The sequence below is a fragment of the Onychostoma macrolepis genome, chromosome 10 (assembly GCF_012432095.1).
Source record: "Onychostoma macrolepis isolate SWU-2019 chromosome 10, ASM1243209v1, whole genome shotgun sequence".
NCBI lineage: Eukaryota > Metazoa > Chordata > Actinopteri > Cypriniformes > Cyprinidae > Onychostoma > Onychostoma macrolepis.
The window spans coordinates 9,989,232-10,016,287 of record NC_081164.1 but is presented as its reverse complement, the minus strand read 5'-3'; the positions used below and the strand labels follow the sequence as shown (position 1 = coordinate 10,016,287).

The following is a 27,056-nucleotide window of genomic DNA, read 5'->3' as shown; positions in this document are numbered from 1 at the left end:
TAAGATCCCAGCGCCTCTGAACTACATTAAAAAGAGAGAGCAATAGAGGGAGGAAATGAAAAATAACGACCCCCAGCTCCATTTACAAACACCAGTCATAAGGACTGCGTGGGAAGCCTTGTATGTGCTCCAAGTAGCTCAAATCAAAGCTCCTTCCTGTTCTCATGCAACCGAATAATATTACAGCCATCCTGCTTTTGAGATGCAAACTTTAGACAACATAAAAGTGGTTGTTTCCTGTGTAGCCGTGGGTGACAATCGCTCGAGCACTGCCTAAATCTGGTGTGTACGCCCAACAGACGCGTTTGCTGATGTCCGTATCATTAGCGCTGTCTTTGAGCCACCTCTGACTGTGATAACAGCAGGTGTGTGTCAATGTTGAGACTACTGGAGAGGCATTCTGGGTAATGAAAACAAAGGCATAGGGTTTGATCCTGCACATTGTTAGTACACTGGCTGGTTTGTGTACTGGAGCAAACACTGGATACGGGAGACAACAACAACAGCAGCAGCTGAAGCTCTGGGTCTTAAAGGGAAGAGTATAAAGAGTGACTCACCTGCGTCAGTTTGCCGTTTTCCAGTTCTTTCGCATTGTTTTTGATTACAGGGGCTGATGGTTTTTCTAAAATAAGAGATAAGACATCAAAAAGTATGTAGGTATGTTTGATAAAGCATATCAGCATACTGTGCATACAGCAGTATACAGTATGAATGCTGTTGACAAAATGCTTCTATGCATTGAATGTGGGTAGTTAGATTTTAGTTTTCTTGGACATTTAATTTCTATGGATTCTACAAAGACAATAAAAGTACATATGTTTTGTATATATTTAAAATGTTTTAGTATATATGCTAAGTCTATACATACATAAAGTGCTTGAACTGTCAACTACCCAGACACTACTTTGTTTGCCAAAATATCCATTATAGTTACAACCTGAGTACACTGTGACTAATGCTGTATCCTAAAATGTAATGCCCTCCACTTGGCCCTCCTTTTCCAGTGTGATGAATGCACTAGAAAACCTCTGACTCATTTTTGATTGGACAAAAGTTCACTTTTTTTTCTTTTCTTTTTTTTTGACACATTGGATTACAACTGGATTTACCTCCTAAATTATAACTGTATGCCACTCACTGAATTTAAAGTTTTAAAAGTTATAAAATGTGTAAAAGTAAAAAAAAAAAAAATATATATATATATACACACATATACAGTATTTACTGCTTAGTATGCACAATCCATTCCCGAGCACAGCCAATCTTTCTGATCTATGGTGGAACACTGTGCACAATCCCAATATCATTTCTCTGGTATCCATCTAAAAGCATGCAACTAGATCAAGGCTACAAAAGTGGATCACCCATGTTATTCTCGCCCATATCTGACATCTCTACACCCCCTTTCCAGTCCAATTTGAGATCTGACGCTTACATTCGGTTTCATCATAGACTGAAGCTGTGCTTGATTTTTCCTATTCTCCTCTCTGATTTGCTCTTATTTATTAATATGTTGTGCGTGAGTGTGTTTTATTAATACTCACTGTGAACTTTCACTTCCACAGAGTATTCCTCTAAGTTGGTTAAAGACACCACCATGCAGGTGAAAACTCTCTGGTCGGCCAGTGAGCCTTGGACAATCAGGAGGCTGGAGTTGGCGGCGATGCTAACTCTACTTTTGTAGCCATCCGTGGCGGATACGGTGGCCTCATCTTTCTGAGCCTGCTTCACGAGAAGATCGCCGGGAGAGCCATCATCTTTCACCTGAATGAGATAACAGGGCCGTTAGCAAACCGACAAACACACATTTAGCACCTATAACGATTAAATTAGAAATCAATATGAGGATGAGAGCAGCTGTATAGTGCTTGGCTACCCAGACTGGCTAGCATGGTAGAGTAACAGCCCAGATGCTCAGAGAAACACTCACGTATTTCCATTTGGTGAAAATAAGGCCATCTGGCTTGTTAGTTCCATTGTTGCATGGCACTTCAATGGTCTCACCGTACAGACCTATAACCGTCTCCACACAGCTCCCTGGAAAATACAAGACAAGAACATCCTGTTTGAGATGGCAGGTTGGTATCAAGCAGAGCGGCTGTGAAGCATCGGCAGAAATTACTGTCAAATGCGACACGCACGCGTACACAAACATCAGGGCATTATCTCAACTCCGAAAGAGAGCAACAAGAAATGGGAGGGAGGATAGGCAGCTGAGGTCTTGTTTTGATTATTCCCAATGTGCACGTTATGCATCTTAATTTTAAATTAGACGTGTTCACAGATTCTGAAAGCACAAAAGGCACGACTCAACGCAACAGCACCAAAGAATTATGTTCATGCGGCGGTTTTTCAACACATAACCAGTCTGGAATTCTCTCATGGGAAGTGCACGTATTCGTAATTGTCTGTGCATTAGCGTGTGCGTTTAGGCACGGAATGAAATGACAGACGTGGAAGTTGAATATTGTCATCTGAAATGATAGATTGCACTGCATCATTCTGTTGCCGACACGACAGTGCTGTTTTTCACTTGTGCCGATGAACGCCATAAACATCCTACTGTCTTGCGCAGATAAGCGCTGACAATCAGCAACAGTCGATCATAGACTGAAGCGCAGAAACGGTTGGCATTGTGAAACGAGATGGTGTTTGTGCAATAACAGTCTGAATGGTGTATGAATTGATTTCACAGAGTGTTGAGCAAAACTTAGTACTTAAAGGTTGCAGGGCCCTTTATTAATGCCTGGTGAGGTTGTCATGGCAATGAGGCCCCATGTTCAGTGGCACGATGGATTTAGGTAAAGCAGTATAGGGGGTTGAAAGGTCAGGGCTGAAGGGACTTCACGATCCGCCCACTTCCATCAGCGCCCCGTCTCCAAGAGAGACTAATCAAAGAGTCTGAACAACGAAGGTTCAAATTCTGGTCAACCCGAAGACGAGAGCTGCAGGCAACCTCTCTTCCGCACGCAGTCAGCCTTGCCTCCAGGGCAATCGTTCCCCATTTTCGCAACTTTTCATTGTGATAGCAGTTTTAATATTGACCGAGTGGCTGCACTGCAGAGGATAAAAGAGCTGATAAGCAGAAACAACATCAGTGATATAGATACACGCTAGAAAACACATACACAACAATTCAGCAGAATAGGTCATTTTGAACAACTGAATATGGACTAATCTGCACAGAAACTACATTTCACAGTGCTTTCCAATCTGCCACTAGATACAGGAATACTGGCATTAAACAAGCAATCAATTTGCACACAATGGCCGATGTGTTGGCTAAAGTAATATTTCCCCCAAAAAATGTTTTTCCAAACCTGTGGGCTGGCAATAATTGTTTTCTGTTGAACACAAAATGAGAATTTTATTGTTTTTTCCCCCCTCACCACAGAGTAAAAAATTACACAGGTAATTGTAGCAAGTTGAAAATAAGAATATAAAGTGCCATATAAAGCAGAAATTGTAAAATGTAATTGTGATAAAGTGTTATTGTACAATATAAAGTTGTGTGAAATATAAAATTGCAATTTCACAATATAAAGTGTGAAATAAATGTGTGGAATAAAGTTGCGATCATGCAATATAAAGTTGCATTGTGAGATAAAAAGTTGCAATTATATAATATAAAATGACATATGTAGCCTCAATGTGCAATATAAAGTTACAATCATGTAATACAGTCACATTGTACAATATAAATTTGCAATTATGAAAAAAAAGTTGCAGTTGTCAGATATGAAGTTGCAGTTTTACAATAAACAGCTAGAATCATGCAATATAAAGTCACATTGTACATAATAAAGCCTCATTATACGAAATAAAGCTGCAATTGAGATTAAAGTTTGTAATTGTGAGATAAAAAGTTGCAGTTTATCTAACGAAGTCGCATATGATACAAAGTCGCAATTTTAAAAAAATCACATGCGTTAAAATTTATTTATTTATTTATTTTTGGTCTCTGACACAGAAACAGGCTTTCATACTTTTTTTTGCCCTTTTTGAGGCTTGACAAGACATCTTTGCTATTAACTTAATGGAAAATGGCTACTTCAAAATTCCCCTTTTGTGTTCAAAGGGAAAAAAAACAGCATATGGGTTTGAAAAGAAATGAGGTTGAGTAAATGATGACAGAATATAAATTTTTGGTTGAACTATTCCTTTAATATGGCTTAGCAGTCTGGCACTCTCAACAGGTTCTGATAAATGACAGAAGAGAGACACTTTTTTGCTAAAAGCTCTGAGCTAAAAATAAATTCTCTAGAAGAACTGAGAGGATGACAGCCGAAAAGGACAGGTGTGGACAGCAATGTGTACATAGAGGGTTCTAAATGCGTCTAAAGACTACTGATTGTTTGGACAGCACACAGGACCGGTGCTAAAATACACCAGGAGCACACAGACACATGATACCTGCACAGGTTGGATAGCACCATGACAACAGGCAATCTGCTGGAAGATCCTCACAGTAAATAAAGTCAAGAAAAGAGGGAGATGTAGATAGGAAAGGTTTTTTTTCTAATCCTGAAACCTGTCAAAACATGATTGCACGGCTGAAAGAAACAACTTAAACTAGCCAAAACTGGTTTGCTGGTGTAAGCTGGTCTCTCAACCTGGTCTGATTTGCTGGATTTGCTAGGCCATCTAAAGGCAGCTTAAACCAGCTAAAACCATCAAACTAGCTTTAGCTGGATGAAACTTTTTTCTTCAGCAAAATAAGTCATATTTCATCCCAAAATCAAAAGAAAGTGTTTTATAATTATATTTCACATTCCTTCCCATGCTTCTCTGATTTCACACAGCGGCCATTTTGAAATTGAAAGTGGGGCTCTGTTGAGAAAACCCTGTAAGTAAAAGGTAAACAGTGTCCTGGAATATCAGTCTGGAGCTGCTACAATGGTTTTGAAAGTGGAAAAGTGGCTCGAGAAAGATGTCAAATCACATAGGATGTGTAACTCAAGTCTACAGCAATGAAAGGTAAGGCTGTTTATTATTAGCAATTCAGCTATGTAGCAGGCTACTCCATTTAGATGCACTGTGTTTGTTCAGGCTATGTTATGTTCATGTTTTAAGTTGATTGTGATGGTGTCTTCAGCTGGATATTATTATCTTGCAACAAACTAGGTAAATGTGCTGCATACGGCAATCATGTTAATGCAATGAATTTTTAGTCAGGAAGTGAGTCGGTTTCTGTGAGGGCCTGGGCATTTCATTCAGTTAAAAAAAAAAAAAAGGAATCTGGTTAACAGACAGCATGTGTTAAAATACTTACGGTTTCTATTTTGGTTTGCAATGGAAATAAAATTTACCATGGCTTTTGTGTTTTGGATAGAAGAATCATCCTGGATATTGAGAAACTTAATGAAATATTTTTATATAGTGGTACTATTTATTGTACTAAATTAATTTTATGCTTGTAACAAATAATTTTGTGAGACATGATGATTGTTATTTTGGTATTACATGCACAAATGTTTTTTTTTTTTTTTTAATGTTAGTATTGAGTATGGGAGTTTTTACAGTAATGAGAACTTTAATAAAGGAACATGTTTAATTGTCATGCAAATAATGTGATTGTGTAAAAAAATGTTTTTGGTCCTAAAAATAGGTGTAATTTTCTTTGCAACAAGGCAGTAATTGTGAAAGTAGGGCTGAGTCACAACGGTCAACTAGTTGTCCAATAACAACTAATCAGTTTTTGTTCTGTGCTTAAATTGTAAAACTGCAGTTAGTGTAGTACAGCCATACACATAATTACATTCAGTCTCTGGCTAGTGTTGTCTCACAATTTTTTTTTTTTTTTTTAAAAGTGTTCGAAAACAAGCATTGGGCTTTTAAGTTTGTGTCAATGTAAAAATAGACCTGCTTTTAAAAAAACAAGAACAACTTTAAGAACTGCAGACCAGCCAATAATGCTAAACTAAGACCTCACAGTGCATTTGTAAGTAACGTCAGAACAGCATGAGATATTATATAAAAACATTTGCAAAACGTAACCTAAATCATTCTAATGCACGAGGCACTCAAATGCTAAAACGTGTCAAAAAGTCTCTTGTGTCTCTGCATAATGAGGGAAAAGTGTTAAAATATGAACATTAAGAGACAGAACATCAGAGACAAGAGCTATTTGAAGTGAAATCAGACAGAACACATCTGACGGATTTCAGAAGTGTCTCACAACCGATTGCAACCTTATTTAAACAACTTGTGATGACCACATCTATTTGTTCACTGTTAGATCAAGCTGGGTTCCCACAGTCATGGAAAATCTGGAAATACTAGGGAATTTTAAAAGCATGATTTCCAGATCTGCAAAACTCATGGTAATTAAATTAATATTAAAACAAAATGTACTTTTTAAAAAAATTTTTTTTTTATTTATGCTGAATTATAAAATATTTTAATGGCTATAAATTGCTTTTATAAAATACACTGCCATCAGTAAGATTTTTAATGTTTTTTTAAATAAGTTTCTTATACTCCAAAAACTGTATAATTTTGTGAAATATTATTGTAATTTAAAATAAGTTTTCTATTTTAATATACTTTAAAATATAATTTATTCCAGTGAAACAAAGCTGAATTTTCAGCATCATTACTCCAGTCTTTAGTGTCACAGGATCCTTCAGAAATCATTCTAATAAGATGATTTATAGTCAACGTTGCGCTTCTTAATATTTTTTGGAACCTGTGATACTTTTTTTCAGGATTCTTTGATAAATAAAAAGTTAAAAAGAACAGTGTTTATTCAAAATAGAAATTGTGTGTTCCAATATACTATTCAAAATTTTGGGGTCAGTCATTTTTCTTTCTTTTTTTTTTTTTTTTTTAAAGAAATTACTTTTATTCAGCAAGGATGTGTTAAATTGATAAAAATATAGTAAAGACTTGTGTTATTAATATTGTTAGTAATTTTCTGTATTTTTGATCAAGTAAATACAGCCTTAATGAGCATAAGAGACTCTTACTTAAAATCTTACTGATTCCAAACTTTTGAACAGCAGTGCCTGTATAAAATAATATTTTTAGAAAAGTCACAAATTCATTGGTTAAAAGGAGTGGAAACCCAGTATTACACAGCTTTAGCTACAGCTGGGCGAACAAAACCAAACCAACAAGGAGAATTTGTTTTCTGTCAGAATTATCAAGCCTCAAAGCTGAGCGATTGGACTTCGAATCAAAACTCTCTGCAGGAAAACGATTTCATCCCAAAACATGTCTCACTGGGACATTGGGCCAAAAAAAGAATAGGCCAATCTCTTCAAAAACATTTCCTATTTTGCAGAATGCAATGTTGCTGAGATAATATTGAAGATGTTTGAACTCACATAAATGCATATGCATGGGCAATCCCGACGTCAACAAAACCTAATACTTGTTTATAGTATTTGGTGTGGACATAAAAAGCGTTTTCTGCATCCTTTTTATTCTAAGAGAATGAGCTTTAGCCAGTGCAAGTGCTTTGGGCAGCATCAGGAGCGGGAGAGATGATTCACTGAGTCTGAAGTGCTTTTATTGTGCTCACCAAACTAATAGTGCTAATATTCGCTGAGCATTCGTACTGTCCTCAGGGTCAACTTGCTCCCACTGGGTAATTTCACAGCAGAATTTAGCCTTATTCCTGGCAATGTTATTCAGATGTTTTGTTCTCTTTGCTTTTGTTAAAACAAATTCACCCAAATAAATGCCGTTTTCATTCCCATGGTGAACAAGAGGCCTTCTGCTTCAGTCTAAAGAGATCTGACAAGAGAAACCATTCACTGCTAACAATGTATTGTTTGTTCTTTATTATTTGATGTTTACTTGAATTAAATAATGTATTAAATTTACAATATGATCAGTCGGTAATCATATTTATATTACGGCTGACATTAAGATAAATATTATTTTGTCTAAATAAACTAAAAATAAAGTCCACAAAATTAAAACAGTTTTAAATGCTACAAGTGAATTCAGGTATTGTGAGTAAAAAAACTGGAGTTATTGACCAATAACTCTAATATTGACTGACATGGTACCAGTATACCTGCATTAGTTGATTAGAAAATACAGTAAAAATAGTATTATTGTGAAATACGATTACATATTAAAATAACTGTTTTTATTTTATTTGATTCTGTTGTACTGTTTTAAAATATAATTTATTGCTATGATGGCAAAGCCTTTTTTTTTTTTTTCAGGATTATTTGATGAACAGAAAGTTAAAAAGAACAGCAGTTATTTGAAATCGAAATCTTTTGTAACATTATGAAAGTCTTCACTCTATCTTTTGATTAATTTAATGTGTCCTTGCTGAATACAAGTGATAATATCTTTAAAAAAAATCTTGCTGACTCCAGACTTCTTAACAGTAATGTACAGCATTTATACCTTTTAAATAAAGGTCAAATGCGTCCATTAGCGTATACGTTTTTGGTGTTGTATTAAAATTGGAGTTGATTATTGTTAAATTTCACTGGCATTAACTATAGAAATTCTGGTATTGTGACAACGCTAATTAACTCAGACCGCCGATCTCGGCACTAGATCTTGACAGCTGGAATACTCTGTGCTCTCCGGTTCCTCTAAATCAGCTCCATGGATTTCGAAACCCCTCACAGAGAGCAGCAATGCTAGGAGAGAGGGAGGTAAAAGAACTGGCACTGGGGAAATCAATGCCTTCTCCGCTTCGCTCTGCAGCCAGCGATTCATCAAACGGCGCCTGCCGTGCCCATGATCAAACCCAAACATATTAGCGGCTAAACACGAGAGCAGATTGAAGGAGCTTCTCACAAGCACTCAGTGTTTATCTTACTCTGCTTGCGCTCAAACAGACCGTCGAAAGAGCTTTTGGCACCGCCTCATAACTTCAACATTCTCCTTAATTTAAAACCTGCTGGGCATAAAGCCACGTCGTATACGACTCGACGGTTCCACCGTTCTCTGCCAACCGTCAGAATGCGTTGACGTCAGATATGCTCCTGTGATTCTAAAATGTCCTATAAATCTAGAGCTTTACGCTACAGTTCTTCAGTCTGTCTGGAGAGACCTGGGTTGACTTCATGCTGGCGAAAGATCAGAGCATGGTAAACTGGTAATGATCACATGCACCTGAATTTGGCAACCACCGATTTTTCAACACGCACTCCAAAACAACACACACTCACCAAAATAGGCAAGTGCATTTTGGTCCATTTGAGATATGTAATATTAAGGGGGTTCGGAGATGGAGCTGTATTTTTAATTGCTGGTTCATGTACAGATGTGTCAGATCATATATTTAAAGAAAAAAAATCAAATTCAAATGTCGTCGTCTTATGTTTTTTGGATTGAATACGTTGAATTTTAATATTGTATATTGCACACAATGAAAACACAATGTTGAACACCGTTGCTGCTCTGACTGAAAATTACAGCTAAAATTGCTTCCTCATCTACTTAAACATCCTAGGGATTTTGTTCTTGCCATTGTTGCCTGTGGCTTTCTCACTTGGGGGTTGTTATCATTTTCTTTTCTTTTTATCTTTTTTTTTCATTTCATAAAGCTCCTTGGCAGCAATGTGTAAAACTTTTAAAAACACTATACAACTGAATTTAATTAAGAATCTTATTCTGGATTAAGCTGACTGTTTCAATGTGCGATGCCAGTTGCCACCCTTCTCAAACACTTGGACTGCAAGGTACCTTCCAAAATGCCACCCTAATAAATCAGAAACTTAAAAATGACAGTCCATTTTGTACGTTTGCATATGGCATCTGGACTTTTTTTTTTTTAAAAGTCAAAATTAATGCGTTTTCATTATTGATCATTGCTGTAATTTCACTCAAGCACTCTGGAGCTCCTGCCCATCTCTTCTAATTACTGCTGTATTAGCAGTAAAATACCAATCGAAATGTATCTGGAGGCATTATCCTGGATTGCTGTGCCTCCACCTGTGGGAAAAAGGTAAAACTGTGCTGAGTTAACACTTTCGTAATGACTAATTCTGACTTTTGATCATTTGACCAGAAAGACCCACTGCAATGCAGTAGATTTTGTACACTGCCAACTTATTTATTTTTTATTTAAATTGATCCACTGTAGGTTTTACTAACATCAGACTTTGTTTCAGAACATCAGATATTCCCATATTAAAGTAGCTTTTGTTCAATAATGACGTGCATTTAATGTAAAAGTAATGTTGTTTGTTGTATAAAGGTTTTGAGGCATCCCTAGGGAAGTATTTTCAGCAGTTCCTAATCTATAAAAACCTGCAGAAAGGTGCTATTGTGGTGTTTTGCTGCCAGCCCTAGACTCTAATTGATTTAAGGCCTGTCTAATTAAAGGAAAGTGAATGAAATGCATCCAGACCAGTGATTTGATGGAATTAATGAAGCTCCGACTAAAGCCAGTAATTGGTTGAAATTCCATTAGGCGTGCATTCCCTCAAACGCACCAGCTGCAAACATGCGGGGCATGTGCTTCTGTACAGAATCACCCGGCGTGGCTGCTGGGTATTGACTCCCTGTTAGCTTGAATGATACCCGGATCCACACTGCCTAAATCTACTTTATGCCTGAAGAACTAGACACAGCTAGAACAGAGTCTTATTATATACATACAGTATACACACACAGGCTAAATTATATTTGCAGAAATCATAGATGCTTCATTGTGCATGCGTGACGATTGGTCTAAGCATAAACTTAGGCAATGAAGACATGCACAGCATATAATCCAATATAATGCAACATAATAACCATCTGCTGCATATAATCATGCTTACCTGCAGACATACATTTTTTAAACATATAAAGAAGAGAGAAGTGGAATAGGGATGAGCTCAGTGATCTGAATGTAAAGAAGACCGTAATTAACATCAGTATACTCCTAAAGTCTCAATAATTGCGAGCGAGGCACATTACTACACATGGAGAGACACGTGAGAGAGACCAAGAGGTAGTCCGCAGGTTTGACCTGAAGCTCGAATAAATATATTATTACTGATCCCTCATTATAAACAGCCTCCACAGCCAGACATAACAAACCTACAGCAAACCCAACCCCACTTCTCGAAGAAAATTTACAATTTAAGAAGTTCTGCAGAAAGTTCATGATTGAGAATTCAGTGCCTATAGCGTGTTGAGCCTGATCTAGCAGCTAAGGGCCTCTGAGCACCAGCGCTAATAAAACAGTGTTTGCATTGGCAAGGTGCTTTCATCTCTTCTAATGTTAGTCTGTTCATCTTCTAAATCAAATATTTCTGCCTGCCCAGAGCCATGGATCCACATGAAAATTATGGTGATATTAGCCGACAAAAGAATCCATGTTTTTTTTTTTCACGCAGGTAAACATTATTCAGAGGAAAAATCACACAGTAATAGCAGGTCCTTGTGATTTGATCGACTCTGCGCATCCCGCTACATTATTTTTGCCCGAAATATTGAGGACTATATATATATATATATATATATATATATATATATATATATATATATATATATATATATATATATATATATATACACACTGTATAGTCCGCACAACCTGATATTGCCAAGTGCACGTGTTCCTGGGTCAACATATTTTGTTGACCCTGGAACAACATTTTAATCCAAAAATATAATCTTAACCATATTCCTACACCTAAACCTAACCTTACCCATGAGTAATCCCTAAAATCTGAGGAACTGATAGATGAATTACACTGATGTACAAGCACCAAACACTGATTATAATCCTAAACTTCACAAAAATTATAAACTGGTTCTTGAAATCTGATTGGTTAATCACAATGTTGTTCCAGGGTCAACAAAGATGTTGACCCAGGAACACGTTGCACTTGGCAATATCAGGTTTGGCGTATAGTCCTCAATATTCCGAGGCAAAGATAATCTCTCTTTTTGGTGCATCTTTATTAAATACGGTACCCTAATCAGAAAGGTACCCTGTCCCTCTGTAAACCATATGCCCATCAATACAAAACATCAGTCCAGGTTCGCGCTACCATCTGTCTCATCAGCAAATGGTAGTTTGTTCAGTTTAATTGAGGGATTTGTCCAGTGCATCTGCACACCCAAAAAAAAAAAAAGAGTCATTGCCAATTCAATGGTCGCCCATCTAACAAGTAAAAAAGCTGACAATTACCACTTTACTTTGACTGGAAACATGCTTTTGTCTGTTTTTTTTCTTTCTTTTTTAACCTCATTCCTCACTATTTTGTTAAGCTAGCCATTATTCTATCTCTAAAATGGCATTAAGCGGTAGTGCTCTTTGTAGTCAACGGTACACTGACAGCGATGGTCATGCATAAAGCAGCTGGTTTAGCGAGCTGTGTCAGGAGAGTGTTAGCATTAGATAGGCGTGGATGTAATCATCTTTCTGATGGGCGACAGCAATTACAGTGCAGGGAAAGAGCATTGTCAAAGGGGCTATTTGTTCAACTCCCTTTACTCTCTCATCCTCTCTCCCACTTCCCTTTTAATGTTTGGACTTCAACTAGGATCCGTCGGCCCTGAAGACTGCAGTGCAGCTACAGAGATGTTTGAACTGAGATGAACTGAGTCTCTCTCAACAAATTAGCCATATGATATTAGCTACTGAGATGATTTCCCTGCTGGCAAATCCATCCATGGTGGATAGCAAATCCATGGTAACTATGTTGTGAAATATGGTAGAAATACTGTATATTTCTAGCTGTTCCAATCTTGGACCAACCCCCAGCTTGCACAACTAAAGACTGCATAAGAACAGATAAAAAACCAGTACTAAGTTACCAGCTTAAACTATATTTTCCAGAAAGAGTGTTTTGCATGGTTTCTAGGGAGTTCTGAATGGTTGCAATGAATCAAGTATGCATTAACTGAAACCCTTTTTCAACTTGTGAAGACTTTCTAGAATTGGTTCATGTTGGTTAGTGCTGGTTTACCTGTCTTTCCTTCTGGTGAAACTGGTTGATCATGAGACTGGTTAAGCTAGTTAAGAAGTCTGGTGGCAACAGCAGCAAACCTGCAATATCTTTTCAGCAGGGGATAGCTCTGTGACTTTCCTCTGAGAAATGAGCAAATATTTGCTCTGAGGACCAAAGCAAAGCAAAGCCCATTCAGGATCAGGGCCAGTTCTCTGGAAGCAGTAGATGTGTGTTTGATTATGTTCCAATAAATTTGCAACCCCATAAGAGTTGAATCGACCACCGCACAGTGCCTGTGTGTACTGTTTTCATTAAGACATATGGAAAAACACACGTTCAAGGATCACGGCACACAGCGATAATTGGCCTTCCTCCACGAATAGCGCAAGACGGCCGTTAATGACATTTGCTGAGGAGGAACATCGCCTAAAGCGGTCTAATAAACACCATCTAAAACGACTTCATCCCGTACTGACAAGAGGAAATCTGCTTTTGGCACAGTTACATCCATACTATTAACTTGAGTCGGCATTTTCAACAAGCCCTTCCATTAGCGGCTAAACCATCACGCTGTCAACATAATACCTCTCGTTTCTGACAAACCACATGAAATAATAATGAGGGAAGTAGGGAGAGAGATTAAGACTCTGATGGGCTTCCTGTGGATGGAGACACTCTAATAGCAATGTACAACTATGCACTAAAAGAGTTCCCGTCCATCACGCCGTGTCTGAACATTGGGCGAGAAAGTAAGAGATCGGTTAATGAGCTGATCCAGAGAAGTTTGCAGATAGCAGTCTGGACAAGAACGAGAACAACCCACTCGTGATGCAAATGCGAACTGGGGATCAATGCTCTTCGCCCACTGAATCTGGTCCCCAGTGCTGTTAACAAGCGAGAAGTAATTGATTAAGACAGCCGGCACACGCAGAGTAATGAAGCACACAAACACACGCCGACGTGACTACGTGCTCAGAAGCAAACAGTAGGTATGCCGCAAGTGTGTGGCTCAGTCAAGGGCAGTGTCTTTATTAGGGAAGTCTTCATTACACCTAAGGCAGGCGAAGAAATCAGAGCATCTTTTTTTCTCATCCTGCTCCTTGTAGAGGGCCTCTGGTGGAGCATGCAGGCTAATTGACCCATCCATGGCCCAGTCTTTCAGGAGCGGGCGGGCACAGAGCCTGGAGTGCTGAAATAATTGACTTGATGAAATGAAGAGCAGAAACTCTCAGAGGATAGCTGCCTCATCCATGCACAACCTCTGTCTCTCTCTCTCTCTCTCCAGCCTTTTTGGTCTGTTGCACCAAGGGAGAATTCGCTAAACTGTTGTGGAGCAACAGTTTTTGCCACAACAAAAGCATCTTAGTTGCTAAACAACTGCAATCCAGTTTAAACAGTTGCTAAATGTGCAGAAAAAGTGCAGTGTCGTATTTAATTCAGGTAATTTTCATTCTTTCCAGCTATTTGCAAGGCGAAAAGTAAGCAGAAAACTGAATTAAATTACAAAGAGATGCTTATGTAAACTTTCTATTGATCATGGCAGCACTTATTCATCAAAAGCTCATCAAATGAGGGTTTAAATCTGGCACATCAGAGGTGCAAAATTGATGAGTGCACTTTAAAGAGGGCATTAAAGAGCTGATTCCAGCACTCCTCCACTGCTGAATCTTCAGCGATTTGACAAAAGTCATGTTAAAATCATGTTACCTCAGTTGAATATGAGTAGGCGGTCTTTTTTTTTTTTTTTTGATGCAATAAAAAGACAAAATAATTGCAAGAAATGTCTTTCTGTTAAGTTATCCTCATGACTGCATGCAAAAACCAATCATAGAACCAGTGTAGTCTGATTGACTCTTATGAAACAGTTCTTTTTAGTGAATCAAAAACATACAGCACAATTAGTGTGGTTCACCACCAAATGAATCATAAACTGATTTAAAGCAGTCTGAAACACTACCACTGTTTGTTTACAGAGGTTGCAGAGAGAGATTCTTTTCCCCCCATATATAAGCTAAATGAATCAGAAATCGAAATCAAATCAAAAGCTTGTGAAATCGAATCAGGACTCGTAAGACAGGGAATTGCACCATGCTAATTGCGTTCAACAGATTTTTGTTGTCATACGATTTACATAATTTCTTTAGTGAATCGGGCAGCAAAACAATGCATGCATGCATACAAATAAATAGAAGTAACAGTGAACGCAATTCGTTCTATGAGCATTCCCCGCTGAGTGATTAGCAAAGCAAGCCAAAGCCGTCTTCTACAGGGCAGCGTGCTATTCTCACCTTTAAAGCTGCACTTTGCCGGTAGACTGACTCAACAACCCACTTAAACAAATGCAAGCCCCTGCAGAGGACCATGGAGACCTACGTGTGTCTGACCAGACCTCTTATAATAGACATCAGTATGCACTGAAGTGAAGGTCGAGAGTTTGAGACTGGAACAGGAATACGTGTCGCTATTATTAAGGCAGGGGCTTCTTTTGCGAGTATGCTGCTTATTTTCTAGGCACACAGACATAGCCTGAGGCATTGAGGTGAGGTAAGGATATGGCCCTTTGTCGGTGCATTGCAAGGACACTTTTCATAACTATGTGAATTTTTAACTGCTGGGAGAAGTGTCTGCTGCTTCCAAACATTCCAGGATCGTGACACGGTTAAACGTGGTATGCTACACGATAGGGCTTGTAACACCATGGGCGTCTATTGGACTGAATCTCACAAAACCCGCCAAAAACATTCAGAGGTATTTATTATTGGTACATATTTCAATACAATATCAATATAAGGAAAATAAACTTTTTATTGAATAATTATATGATATGCTAATTAATAAAAGTAATAACAAGGAGCCCCCACATAACAATAATTTAAAAACCTTAATGTAGCAGATTAAAGCTCTGAATAGGTATTATAAATAGTGGGAGCTTGTCAGGGGAAGCAAATAAGGCACGGTGAAATTTTGAAAAGGAAAATGAGAAAAGAGCAATTAACTGTTATTAAAATTCCCATTTATTAATTTCATATCTTCGTAATGTGGATTTTTTGGTCACCAATGTAAACCATAAAATATTGCTGAAGTCCAAACCCTGGCGATGTATCAATGTTTTTTCTTCAAGTGCTAAGTAAGTGAAATTATATTATATTTATATTGTCTTGTATAGCGCATATATGTATGTGTAATTTATTGTTCCTGTATAAAAGCCCTTTAAATCCTCCATTTCCCTAGACTGCTATAATTTAATATTCCTCCTCTATTTTAAAACCCATTGGCCACCAATGATTACAAAATGGATAAATTTTGACTTCAGGCTTCTTTTTTGTAATCATATTTGTCCAAACACATTAAGTGTTTTTCCATTATTCATAAGTAATCATACTTAAATTAACCTGTAAAATTAACAGCTTTAAAAATTATACTCCCCACATTCTCATTATCATAATGCTTTCATATATGTTTACAAATTTCTATGTAAAAGTTTAATCGTAATTTATGCACACTTTACTGTATTACAGTAATGAATCACCACTGAGAAAAATCTGTGAAAGATTACAATGCATTACAGTAATAAACATTTTGGAAGAAAGTGTGGCCATACATACAGCTTTAGTTTGCTTTTCAGCCATTTTTTCTGTGTCCTTTGATTTATTTATTTATTTTTTTGATAGAATGCGACCTGGATATGACTGTAACGCCTGATATGTATAGGCAATGGAGGGAGACAAAGAAAAAGAAAAAGACACACCGAGAGAGACAGTTCATCTCTATGCACAGCTTGTGCTTCACTGAACAGGTGGCAGGGAGTGTGAGGTACAGCGACATGGATGTGAAAGGGCGAGAAACACACTATAATTGCCCTAACCACGTTAGAGTCGGTTTCTCAATCGCACTGCCAGCAACACATACCCGAAAGGGCTTATCTGGCAGGATAGACGCAATTTCTGCCTCGTTCAACTAACCAAACAGACTTACTCAATTCAAGTAGATTACATAATTTCTATAGGAAAACCTTGAGGGCTGTATCACAGGACAAATTGAGCAAACTGGGCCAAATGACTATTATAGGAGTCAATGCAATTTCTGAGAATTATGAGTACGGTGATAACATTCACTTGTGCAACTTTGGGCACCAGACTCTAGAGAGCCACTCCCATGCAGAAAGAAATCAATGCAAACATTTTTCAGTCACGCTGCCTTGGGTATCAGGTCTGGGTTGGGACAGACGTGGTCGTGTGGGGGAAGAAAGGAGAAGAATATGTCGAGCTGGAATTAAGGGTTGTTTTTGTTCATTGGACACACAGAGAAAAGAGGAGAGGAACGGCAGCGTGCGAGGGAGTGAATGTGCTGTGAAAGAAACCACGGGGCTTCTGGACTCTCATAGGGATAAGCATCATCATACAACCAGCTTTCTTTTTCTTCTCCTCCTCTTCTCTCTCTCTCGTCTCAGTCTGTTGCTGTGTCTCTGTTGGGTGTTTTAGATCAATGCTGGCACTCCCAGTGCTCACTGCTACAGTGCTGTCTGTACTGAGAGATTTCAATCCCATTGATAGCGGAGGTTTGTCTCTGCACTGAGGCATGGGCCAGCATTTTAATCCAGAGGCCACTCTGCTATGCCAAAACACTCTCAAGGGGGGCATTCATTCTGCTTCTGTGTACACCGAACGCAAGTTTCTTCCAGGCTTAAGGAAGTTCTGAACCTTTGCACTCCTTACCATTCACCATATTTGCTATTCAAATGTATTCTAGTCAAATAGCCCTGACATCAGGATTATGCCAATAGGTGTCAAAGGTAATAGAGAAGGTATACATCCACAATGAATCCAGATGATGAGAAAAGTTGCGTAGGATGTCATATCCAAACTGACCCTATTTCCTTTCTTAATAGACATTTCTGGTCTTCAGCATTGAGTCCGTGTAATAGAGATCACATATTTCTATATTAAGTTCACTCACAGGCAAAAAAAGTGTGAGCAGATGAGTCTTTTAGTGATTCAAATCTATAGTGTGCAACTAGCATAGTCTGATTCATTTGCAAATGACTGTTATGAGTGGTTAATTTAATGAATCGTTCATAAAGACTAAAGTTACTGGTTTGAATCACTCCAACGAATCCTTAACTGAATCAAGGAAACTGAATTATTACTGAAGTCACTTACTAAACTGCAAGTTAACTAAAAAAGGACAGTGTGTAGTTCCTGTTCCAGTTTTTTCATTGTATATCCTGTTTCACTCAGTTAAATTATGAATGTAAAATAGACTGCAGTAGAAAGACATTTCAAATTGACAATCTTTACAGCATGCTGTTTAAACAAAATGGAGGTATTTTAGGAGGCTTACAAATTCAAAAGTGCATAAGGAAGCAGCCACGGTAATTATGGATAACATTTTAATCAGAACTTTCTGGGAGTTATTTACTGGAACAAAAACAATTAACATAGTTTGAACTCTGGTTAGAGCTATTCATTTATACTACTAAATGATTTTTAGTCGTCTCTAAGGGGTTCTTCACTCTACCAATCTTAAACTGTGAAGGTGAAAAAAGCATCAAACTCTTTATAAAAGAAAAATACCAAACGTCAAGCAAGTGAATAAAAAAACTTCATAGAGCATTACTTGAATAGTTGTGCAATTTTCCATCAGCCACGTCCATTTGTAGGAGTGGCTATACAGGTGACACATGGGAAATGTCAGTGCAAATGAAAGGTTTTAAAAGGTAAAAAAAACATTTTGAATGCTGAAATGTCAAGGATTGCTGCTCAGCTCTCTCACTTTTCAGTAACACATAAACAACATTCTGAACTATGGCACACTCGCACACTCACACACTCGCTTTGAAAGTCCCAAAGTTTCTCTCCTGAATTTATCAAATTTCTCATTCAGGGAAAACAATTTGACATAGAACTCCCTTTGCCACAACAAAACAAAAATCCAATTATCATAGCATTCGAACACAACAGCGCCAAACGCAGAGACTGAAACAGTCACACTGAGGAACAAAAAAGAAAGAAGCAAATTAACTGAGCATTGTGCGTCAGCCTGAAACAGCTCCTGTGTCCCATTCCCTCCCTTTGCGTTTCATTTTGATCTCTTCTTTGCAATGGCAGGTGCAGCTTGTTAAAGAGAATTCCATTTCTCTTATCCAAATGTGGATGTTTTATTATATAACTAAACTAAAAATGTTACATTTTTAATAGTAATGATGCAATTTGACATAGGATACAATTGGCTGCAAGCTTAGCTTGCAATCTTGCATGCACAACATGCTGAGGTGATTAATCGTGTAATACTTAATGAAATAAAACAACAATTTGTCCATTAAACGTCATTTCTCAGCTTAAAGTTTTGGTGCAATGCCTTTTTGACCACATTAAAGTTCAATTCAATTTGATTGATTGTAACCTCCACCTCCATTATGTCTCCTCTCTCCAATTGGAAACGGACTAAAATATCATGGTTTCCATGTAAAAGCATACTTAATGTTGCAGTTACATGCACCATAAAACAGAACAAATAGCAGCATGTGTGCTGTTTTTATAATGTTCCGAGTGAGGTTCATCTCCTGAAACACACAGTGGATGCAACGGCTCACCCTCCACACTCTATATATGGAAAAAGATCCTAGTCCATAAAAATTTGAAGATCTTTCAAGAGTCAGAGTATTTTTGGAATAAGTCAAAATGGCTCTAGTGATTCTCCTCTCTCCTTTTATCTGCCCTCTTCAGAGAGAAGCATACCACTCTCTGGGCCCAGGAAGAAAATGAAAATGCAAGCATACATACTCACATGGAGGAAAACAAGTGCAGAGCGAAGCAAAGAACATGATCATAAAAAAAAACTGTCCATCAGTCACAGAAGGCAGGTAAGTGCACTCTGCAATAATTTCTGTAATGCTTTACATTACGAGCATGGTGTGCAGGTTGGAGGGTATCCAGTGGGAGCAACGAATCACATGCTTCCAGGAAGTCTCAAGAAACCAGTCTTGGTGGTGAGCCTTGCATCGCAATCCCTATTCGTCTGCCTCCCTTAATGAAATGCTATTAAATCCACTGCAGGGCCATTTGGAAACAACAACAACAACAACAACAACAACAACGACGACAACAAAACCTCCCCGTAAGTAAAGACTTGCTGCAGGGCATCATTATGCCCCAATCTCATTTAGTACTGCAGGTAACAGGGTGGAATCATTACCCTGTGTCTGTTATTCATACAAAGGAGACTACGGTCCATCTGGAACCTGACACCAAACATCTGAACAGCACAGTGGCCAGATAACAGGGGGGAACGGGCATCCTCCCATTACCGGATCCCTATAGCGACTGTGTGAGCAGATGTTGCTGTTTATATATTCAGGTGTAGGCTCTGATTGACCGCAGTTCAGGCTAAGTTCCCCACTGAGCAGTTAATATTGGTCCGAAAGGGTGAAAAGAAGAATGAAAGAGGGCTTAGTATTGGTTCCTGTGGTACACCCTTTGAATTGAGAAAATGTCACAATCATGAATTTTTGGTTGAAGATTAATTGTCATAATGCTGTTTTTCGGTTTAGTGCGGCCCTCGCTTTGAGCACTCGCAAGCCAAAATATATGTATATAATACATGACCAAAGCATTTGTATTTATTCAGTAGTTGAATTGCAGAAACATCATATACCATTAAGTGATAGATGACTCATTTATTGAATCATTCTTCGCTCAAAAAAAAAAAAAGTTAAATGATGATTCAGTTAGGAGCAATGCAAAAGCCTGTCTTTATGAGTGCGTCATTCACTCAAATGAATTAATTCATTAACAGTGATTAATTCAAGAATTATACTACTGCTACTAGGAGAGCATCTGTAGACATTGTGTTTTTTTTTTTCATTACCCTGCACCTTGTGCTTTTAAACACAAAAACACGTTCTGTGTTAATGGCCCTAACTTGTGTAACACATTAGATGTGTCCCAACTGCATAAGTGCATACTTATACACTTTCCTATCCCATTTTAGTGTGATTGGAGTGTTCACACTGAAAATTCCAAAAATAACATAAGCACCTCAAATAGTCAGATGAGATGATATGATACTTAATTAACAAAAAAAAAAAAGAAAAAAAAAATTAGAACTGTGTTCACGCACTGTCATAGCTTTTCTCACATAGCGGAAGGGGAGGAGCTATCAGACTCTGATGCTGGATGACAAAATTACCTTATAAAATCCACACACTACTAGTCAGTTGAGTACATAGTGCATAGTGTACAGTATGTCATTTGGGACACAACTATTAGCTCAAATACATGTACTTCTCACTCAGCTCACCAAAGCTGAAAAAATTAAATATATGAAAACCCGTATTTCCACTTAATAGGACTATGTGCTATATAGCACGCTCAGGGATACCGCGCCAAGTGAACGCATGCCTCTATTAAAGTCAATGTTCTGTACTGCCAGATCTTGACACAGCAGAAATCCTTCTCACTTTTGGCAGCGCTCAGATTTCCATAGCCTTATGGAGAGTAGCAGGGTGGGGAAAATCACAGTGTATCCAAGCAGAATCCTATTATTAACTGTAAGTGTCTGGTGCCAAAGGCCTCTTTTTCATCCAGCTCCCAACCATAACCAGCAGCGGGAGAGGTGAAGGATGACTCTGCTCTCGCTCATCTGTGTGTTTGTTTTACTGAAGTTTCAAGGTCTTCTCAGCGGAGACTGTTTTTCTCTCTTTTCTCCCGGCTCATGCTGGTGAAAGGCCAGCAGTGTGCCTGGAATGGACAACACCCCACAACCCCCCTGCAAGATAGCCGCAAAAGAAAAGTTCCCATGAGAAAAACAGGCATTCGCCCGGAGGTTTCCATTCTGCTGCTCTGTTGCCCATTAGTTGAACTGGGAGGAAGTCATGTTTGAAAGCAGACAGGAAGTGAGGATGGACATGAGTGACAGTGTGAAGATGTTTTAATGGCTGCGGACCATTTAGCAACACAGACTTAGAGAACCGACTGACATGCCTTGTGCTTCTACACACTGGAACCGTTTCACACCTGTGGGAGTGTAAGACTTTTAGTGCGAGCGTGTGTGAGAGAGAAGTGTGAGACATGCACCATTAGCGCTGTGTGTGTCAGTCACGCTGGCCGAATATCTTGCTGGCGCGTCCAGGAGACACATTCCTCCATTCGCGTTTAGATCCAAGCGGTGTGTGCAATTTATACTCCTGAGTTAAAGGATTAGTTCACCTAGAATGAAATGTCATCATTTACCCACCCTCATGTCATTCCAAACCCGTATGTCTGCATTTGGTCCGTGGAACACACAAGACGACGTGCTGAATATACGACTGTATGGATCACAACCTTTTATATGTATTTATATAATGGTGAAAGGAGATTTAAACAGGTCAAATAATGATCAATTCTTTATGAATTGTTTACAATGTTCTGTCTTCTTGAGTTTTGTATGATGAACAGAACAGATTTACGTTGTTACTCACTGATAATCTTGCTCTCAAGATAAATGAATCATTGTAAATGAATCATTCTGACTGTTTTTGAAAATAGTTGAATAATTCATTGAAAAAATAAAAAAGTACTCATAAGAACAACTGATTCACAAATCAAACATTGTTACTCATGAATGCACCAAGGAGATTTTTAGCATTGTTATCAGTAACTAAAACTATTAAAATTGTACAAATAAAAATGTATTAATGGAAAAAAAGAAAAAAAAACTTTAAAAAAGTGGCTCTGGCAACTACTTGACATGGAAGTACTACAATTATTTAAATTATTAAATTAAATAAAACTAAAGCTAAGCTAAATCATTTTCAAAGAAAATGATAAAAAATGAAAAGTGCAAAAAAAAAAAAAATTAAACAAATTTAATTGAAAACTGATAATATAAATGCTAATTCAAAATATACTAAAAGTACATAAATCTAAGATGAAAGATTTTTAGAAAATTTATTTTTTGTAACACTTTGAGCGATAATGATATTCTTCATAACTTCACCTTGCCTTTCGTGTTCCACAGGGAAAAAAAACAAACAAACAAAAAACCTAGTAGTTTTGAACAACAAGAGGATGATTAAATGAAGACAGAACTTCCCTTTAAATCTGTGAGATCTTATCCATTTTACACATGGGAACTGCAGTCAAAATCCCTGCTGACAGAAACCCCATGGTGTGAGGTTGGCGATAAAACTTTCCGGAGGCTGTGCAGAACACTCATCTGAAGTTATGGTGAATGTGCAACTTCTGCGGCGCAAGCCACCTGCCAACTTCAGCTCCAAATCCACCCACGACGCTAAAGACATGCAAATGGCGCAATGTTCGCCTAATCTCATTTAGAGAGAAAAGGGTCTCTTGGAGGCTTAGGGGCAATTAGGCACAACACTGAAGAAATGACAGCAGATGGTCTTGGGTTTACACCAGAGCCTTACCTGGCTGCCTTTTCCTCCGTTACACACTACACAACATTAATTATAAGCTAACACCACTGCCATGGAGATGCCCAAAACGCTGCTTAGCCAAGTCCAACTTTCCAAAAGTTGACTGCAGACTCTTATTCTAATAAGATCCGATCTTATTACAGATGCATTCAGCGTCGTCTTAAAAATGGTTCAATACAGTAACACCGAGTTAATTGAAGCCCGTGGACATCTTGTTTCTTGCTTTAGCACGGTAACAGGCAGAGTTAATGAGGATGACCCCCTCCAGAGTAAGTCTGCTGTGAGCTTAACTTGGCTCCAGGATCTGCTGTGCCGATTTAGTGCTCGGTCTTCTACTATCAGACCTCCTTTTGTGTTGTTCACTTTCAGCACAGCCCTAATCCTGACTAAAAGCCTTGATTCTGCAGTAATCCAAGCCAGTGTGTGTGAAGATGTGACAGAGGAAGCCATTGATCTTTGAGTTTACCCAGGGAGTTGGAATAGTGGCTTGTATTAAACCTTCCCTCCACTCACGGATAGTTTGTATTGTTGGCACACAGTGCTGCATGTATTACTATTAATGTGAAGTATTTGGTGATCTCATCACGTCTGGCTGTGTGTGTGTGTGTTGACTTGAAGAAAGACTGAAGAAGGAAAAAGACAAACTCATGCAAGCAGGTTGAGTCATACACGGAGATAAGGGTGTAATCGGTATTTGCAGCGACCTGGCAAACCTGTCTTACATTTTCTCATAGCTAAATTCTATTTACCAGCTGGTTCTTTTGTTTTGAATAAAGCTTATCATAATTTCTAAAGACTAACCATAAACCTAGCTCTAAGATCTGTATCATATCGAGTAATGGCCAATATTAGAGATTTTTTTTTATTGATTGATAAACAAAACATCTATTTTTACATTTACATTACCTTTGCATCATCTAATGCTCTCTTAAAAAACATAATAATAATATATGTTAAATGCAATATTTAGCAAATCTTAATGTAGCATTTAAAATGATTTAGAGAAAATAGAACAGAATTTTAAAGCTGTGCGATTATTGGTTATTGACCATAACATGAAAATAATTGTCAGCTTATCAGTATCGGCCAGAACTAGTGACATAGTTTGTCACTAAAAATAGATATTTTTTGAAACCTACAACAACTTAAAGGAAATACATTTGCTGTCATAGCATGACTAACAGTGATCAGCTGGGTAACTTCTCCTTTACAGACCTTTCAGGAACTTGGATAATGTCTAGCATTGACTTTGACCCTTGAGAGTCTATAGTTAGAGATTTCAACTGGAACAATAAGGACATTAGGAATGTTTATTAAATTGTTGAATATATGTTTTTAAATATACATTGTAAATGTAAATATAAATATAAATATTTAGTGTGCATATTCTATGATTTATGGCCAACAGGTGAGAGAGAACAGAACATCTCAACCCCCTGCTAAAGTCCTTCAGGCCCCTACTTGGCGCACCTTGAGAACCCACAGATCAAAGGTCGAGGGGTCAGATAAACAGCTCTAGCAGCAGGAGTCACGGGTGAGGTCAGCGGGCGATAGCTGATACTTTTTTGCCTCACTGCTTAGAGCCACAGCGGGGTCATCCGGAGCCCCTCGACACGCCAGCTGCTTTAGTCATCATTATTGTTCGCTGGCTCCTATTCTGTTCAAGTTGAGGAATCTTCTGGATTGATTTACTGTGTTGTGCTATACATGCCCGCAAGCTATGGAGTGTGGTTGTTACCCTGACAACCTGGGGGCTTGGCTATATTTATATTTCTTTCGGACAGGAGAAAAACCCGAGACCTGATGCTTTGTCCAGGCTAGAGTTATTACTTTTCTGTGAGAGTAATAAAATTGAACTGCGGTGAAGGACATACTCATTTGACCCACTCAAAAAAAAAAAATGTTGCAAATAAAAATGTTTACAAAGTACAAAATAAAATGTATCACATAACACAATGCACTGAGACAGTTCCGCACGGATGCTGTTGCTAAGATATCAGGATATTGCACTGTTGCCATACACAGCCAGATAATAAAATCTTGGCTTCTTACTACAGGATAAAAGCAGATAATGGTTCTAGATGGTATCCGGATCCCAACAGCAGCTGGTCCGATAAAATTGCCGGTTCCCTCAATCACGCTAATACTGTTACAGTCTAAGTAGAGTAGTGTGTGTGTGTTTTTTAGCTTAAAGTCTTAAAGGAACAGACGACCACAACAGCATATTCCCATTTACACATTCCATTAGCCTTCACACCCAGCCATCACTCACAGTACTGCACCTGAGCACTGAAAAATGGCCCATTTCATGCCCTCGAAAGAGGTCGTGATCCTCTGTTCCAGCATGGTTCCCACTTCTCTGCTGCTGAGATTACTACTTGACAAAAAAGAGCCATTTTTATGGGCACACACATATACATTGTCTATGTATCATGCATGAAATCTCCAACAAAGCAGGGTTTCAGCCCTAGGGACGAATCTCTGTGTTAGCTGGTTGACTTAAAAGGTATGGCACCATCTTGTCTGGATTTGGGTTGGGGAGGATGGAAGCGTCAAACACATGGTCTCTAAATACAGCATGCAAGAAACGCTCTCTAATTAAGATCTAAGAGGGATTACAGCATTAATTCTGAAGGGAAAACCCTGTCGTGTGAGAATTAAGTTAGCACACACCCCTCCTTCTAATTTTGGGTGCTGGAGGCGACTTCTAGAACGTGTAATGTGAGGTGAACGAGTCAAGTAGTCATTAGTGAGTGCGGCTTTGTTAAAAATTAAGATAAGTCCGATTTCAGACCCATCGTGAAATGTCACAATCCTCATTATCTGACTAATCTTAGTCACTGCTAAGGGGGAAGTCATCGACTGTTAAAATACAGTCATCTTGTCTTGTGAGGGGACCACCCACTGGTACCCTTCTCCTCTTCACCCTGGTGGCTCGCTCCCTAGGCACACCCTGTCAAACTGGTTTCCTGTGAAGCGTCTTTTAAGAAAAGGAGCATCTGAATCTGCTTGCTCTAGGCTTATCCGAGGGTATATTAAAGAAATAATCCAGGTTCAATACAAGTTTAGCTGATCTCAGATCTCTTCCCTACTTTTCTTTCTTTCCTTCCTTTAAAATGGAAATTATGGTGAGACACTGACAATAGAAGTAAATGAGGCAAATTTTTGGAGGATTTAAAATAAAAACATGAAGCTTATAATTCTTCCATTAAAATATATGCATTTATTTGATCAAACAGTAAAAACAATAATACTGTGAAATATTACTACAATGTAAAATAACCTTTCTAGATTTCTTTTATGAATAGAAAGTTTAAAAAAAAAAAAAATCAACATATTTGAAATAGAAATCTTTTGTAACATTATAAATGCCTTCACAAGAAGATGAATTTTGATTCATTTATTGCATGCTTTCTCAAACTTTGAACAGTAGTGTTTAAGTTAAGTTAGTTTTTTTTTTCATAAGTGCTGTTGGTTGATCTTAGCTCGTAATGAACCTGGAATATATTCCTTTAATCTAAATTGACTACAGTAAAGGTTGAAAGTGCTTCCTGCTTCTGAAATACGGCTGAACAGACACGTACACCCTCCCAAGGGACGCCAAAGTCTACGCTTGTCTGTTCACAAGCGAGAGAAAGTGAAAGAGTGTGCTGGTGTGTTTGACCTCCCTATAGGCTGCTGTAACAGAACCTGCGCTGATCTCAAAGCTCTTTTAAAGAGCAAGTGTTTGTCATTAGGAGGAACTCTGTTCCCGTTAGTCCTCCGAGATC

At 38.2% G+C, this 27,056-nt stretch overlaps 1 protein-coding gene across 2 annotated transcripts in view; it reads right to left on the bottom strand.

Moving 5' to 3' along the window:
* alcama (activated leukocyte cell adhesion molecule a) overlaps window positions 1-27,056 on the bottom strand; it is a 69,411-nt gene that overhangs the window by 19,827 nt on the left and 22,528 nt on the right. For both annotated transcript variants that reach the window (XM_058789640.1, XM_058789638.1), the window contains exons 2-4: window positions 1,931-2,037; window positions 1,545-1,764; window positions 558-622 (exon numbers count right to left, since the gene is read on the bottom strand). In XM_058789640.1, coding sequence (XP_058645623.1) covers window positions 558-622; window positions 1,545-1,764; window positions 1,931-2,037 — 392 coding nt within the window. The remainder of the gene's footprint in view (window positions 1-557; window positions 623-1,544; window positions 1,765-1,930; window positions 2,038-27,056) is intronic.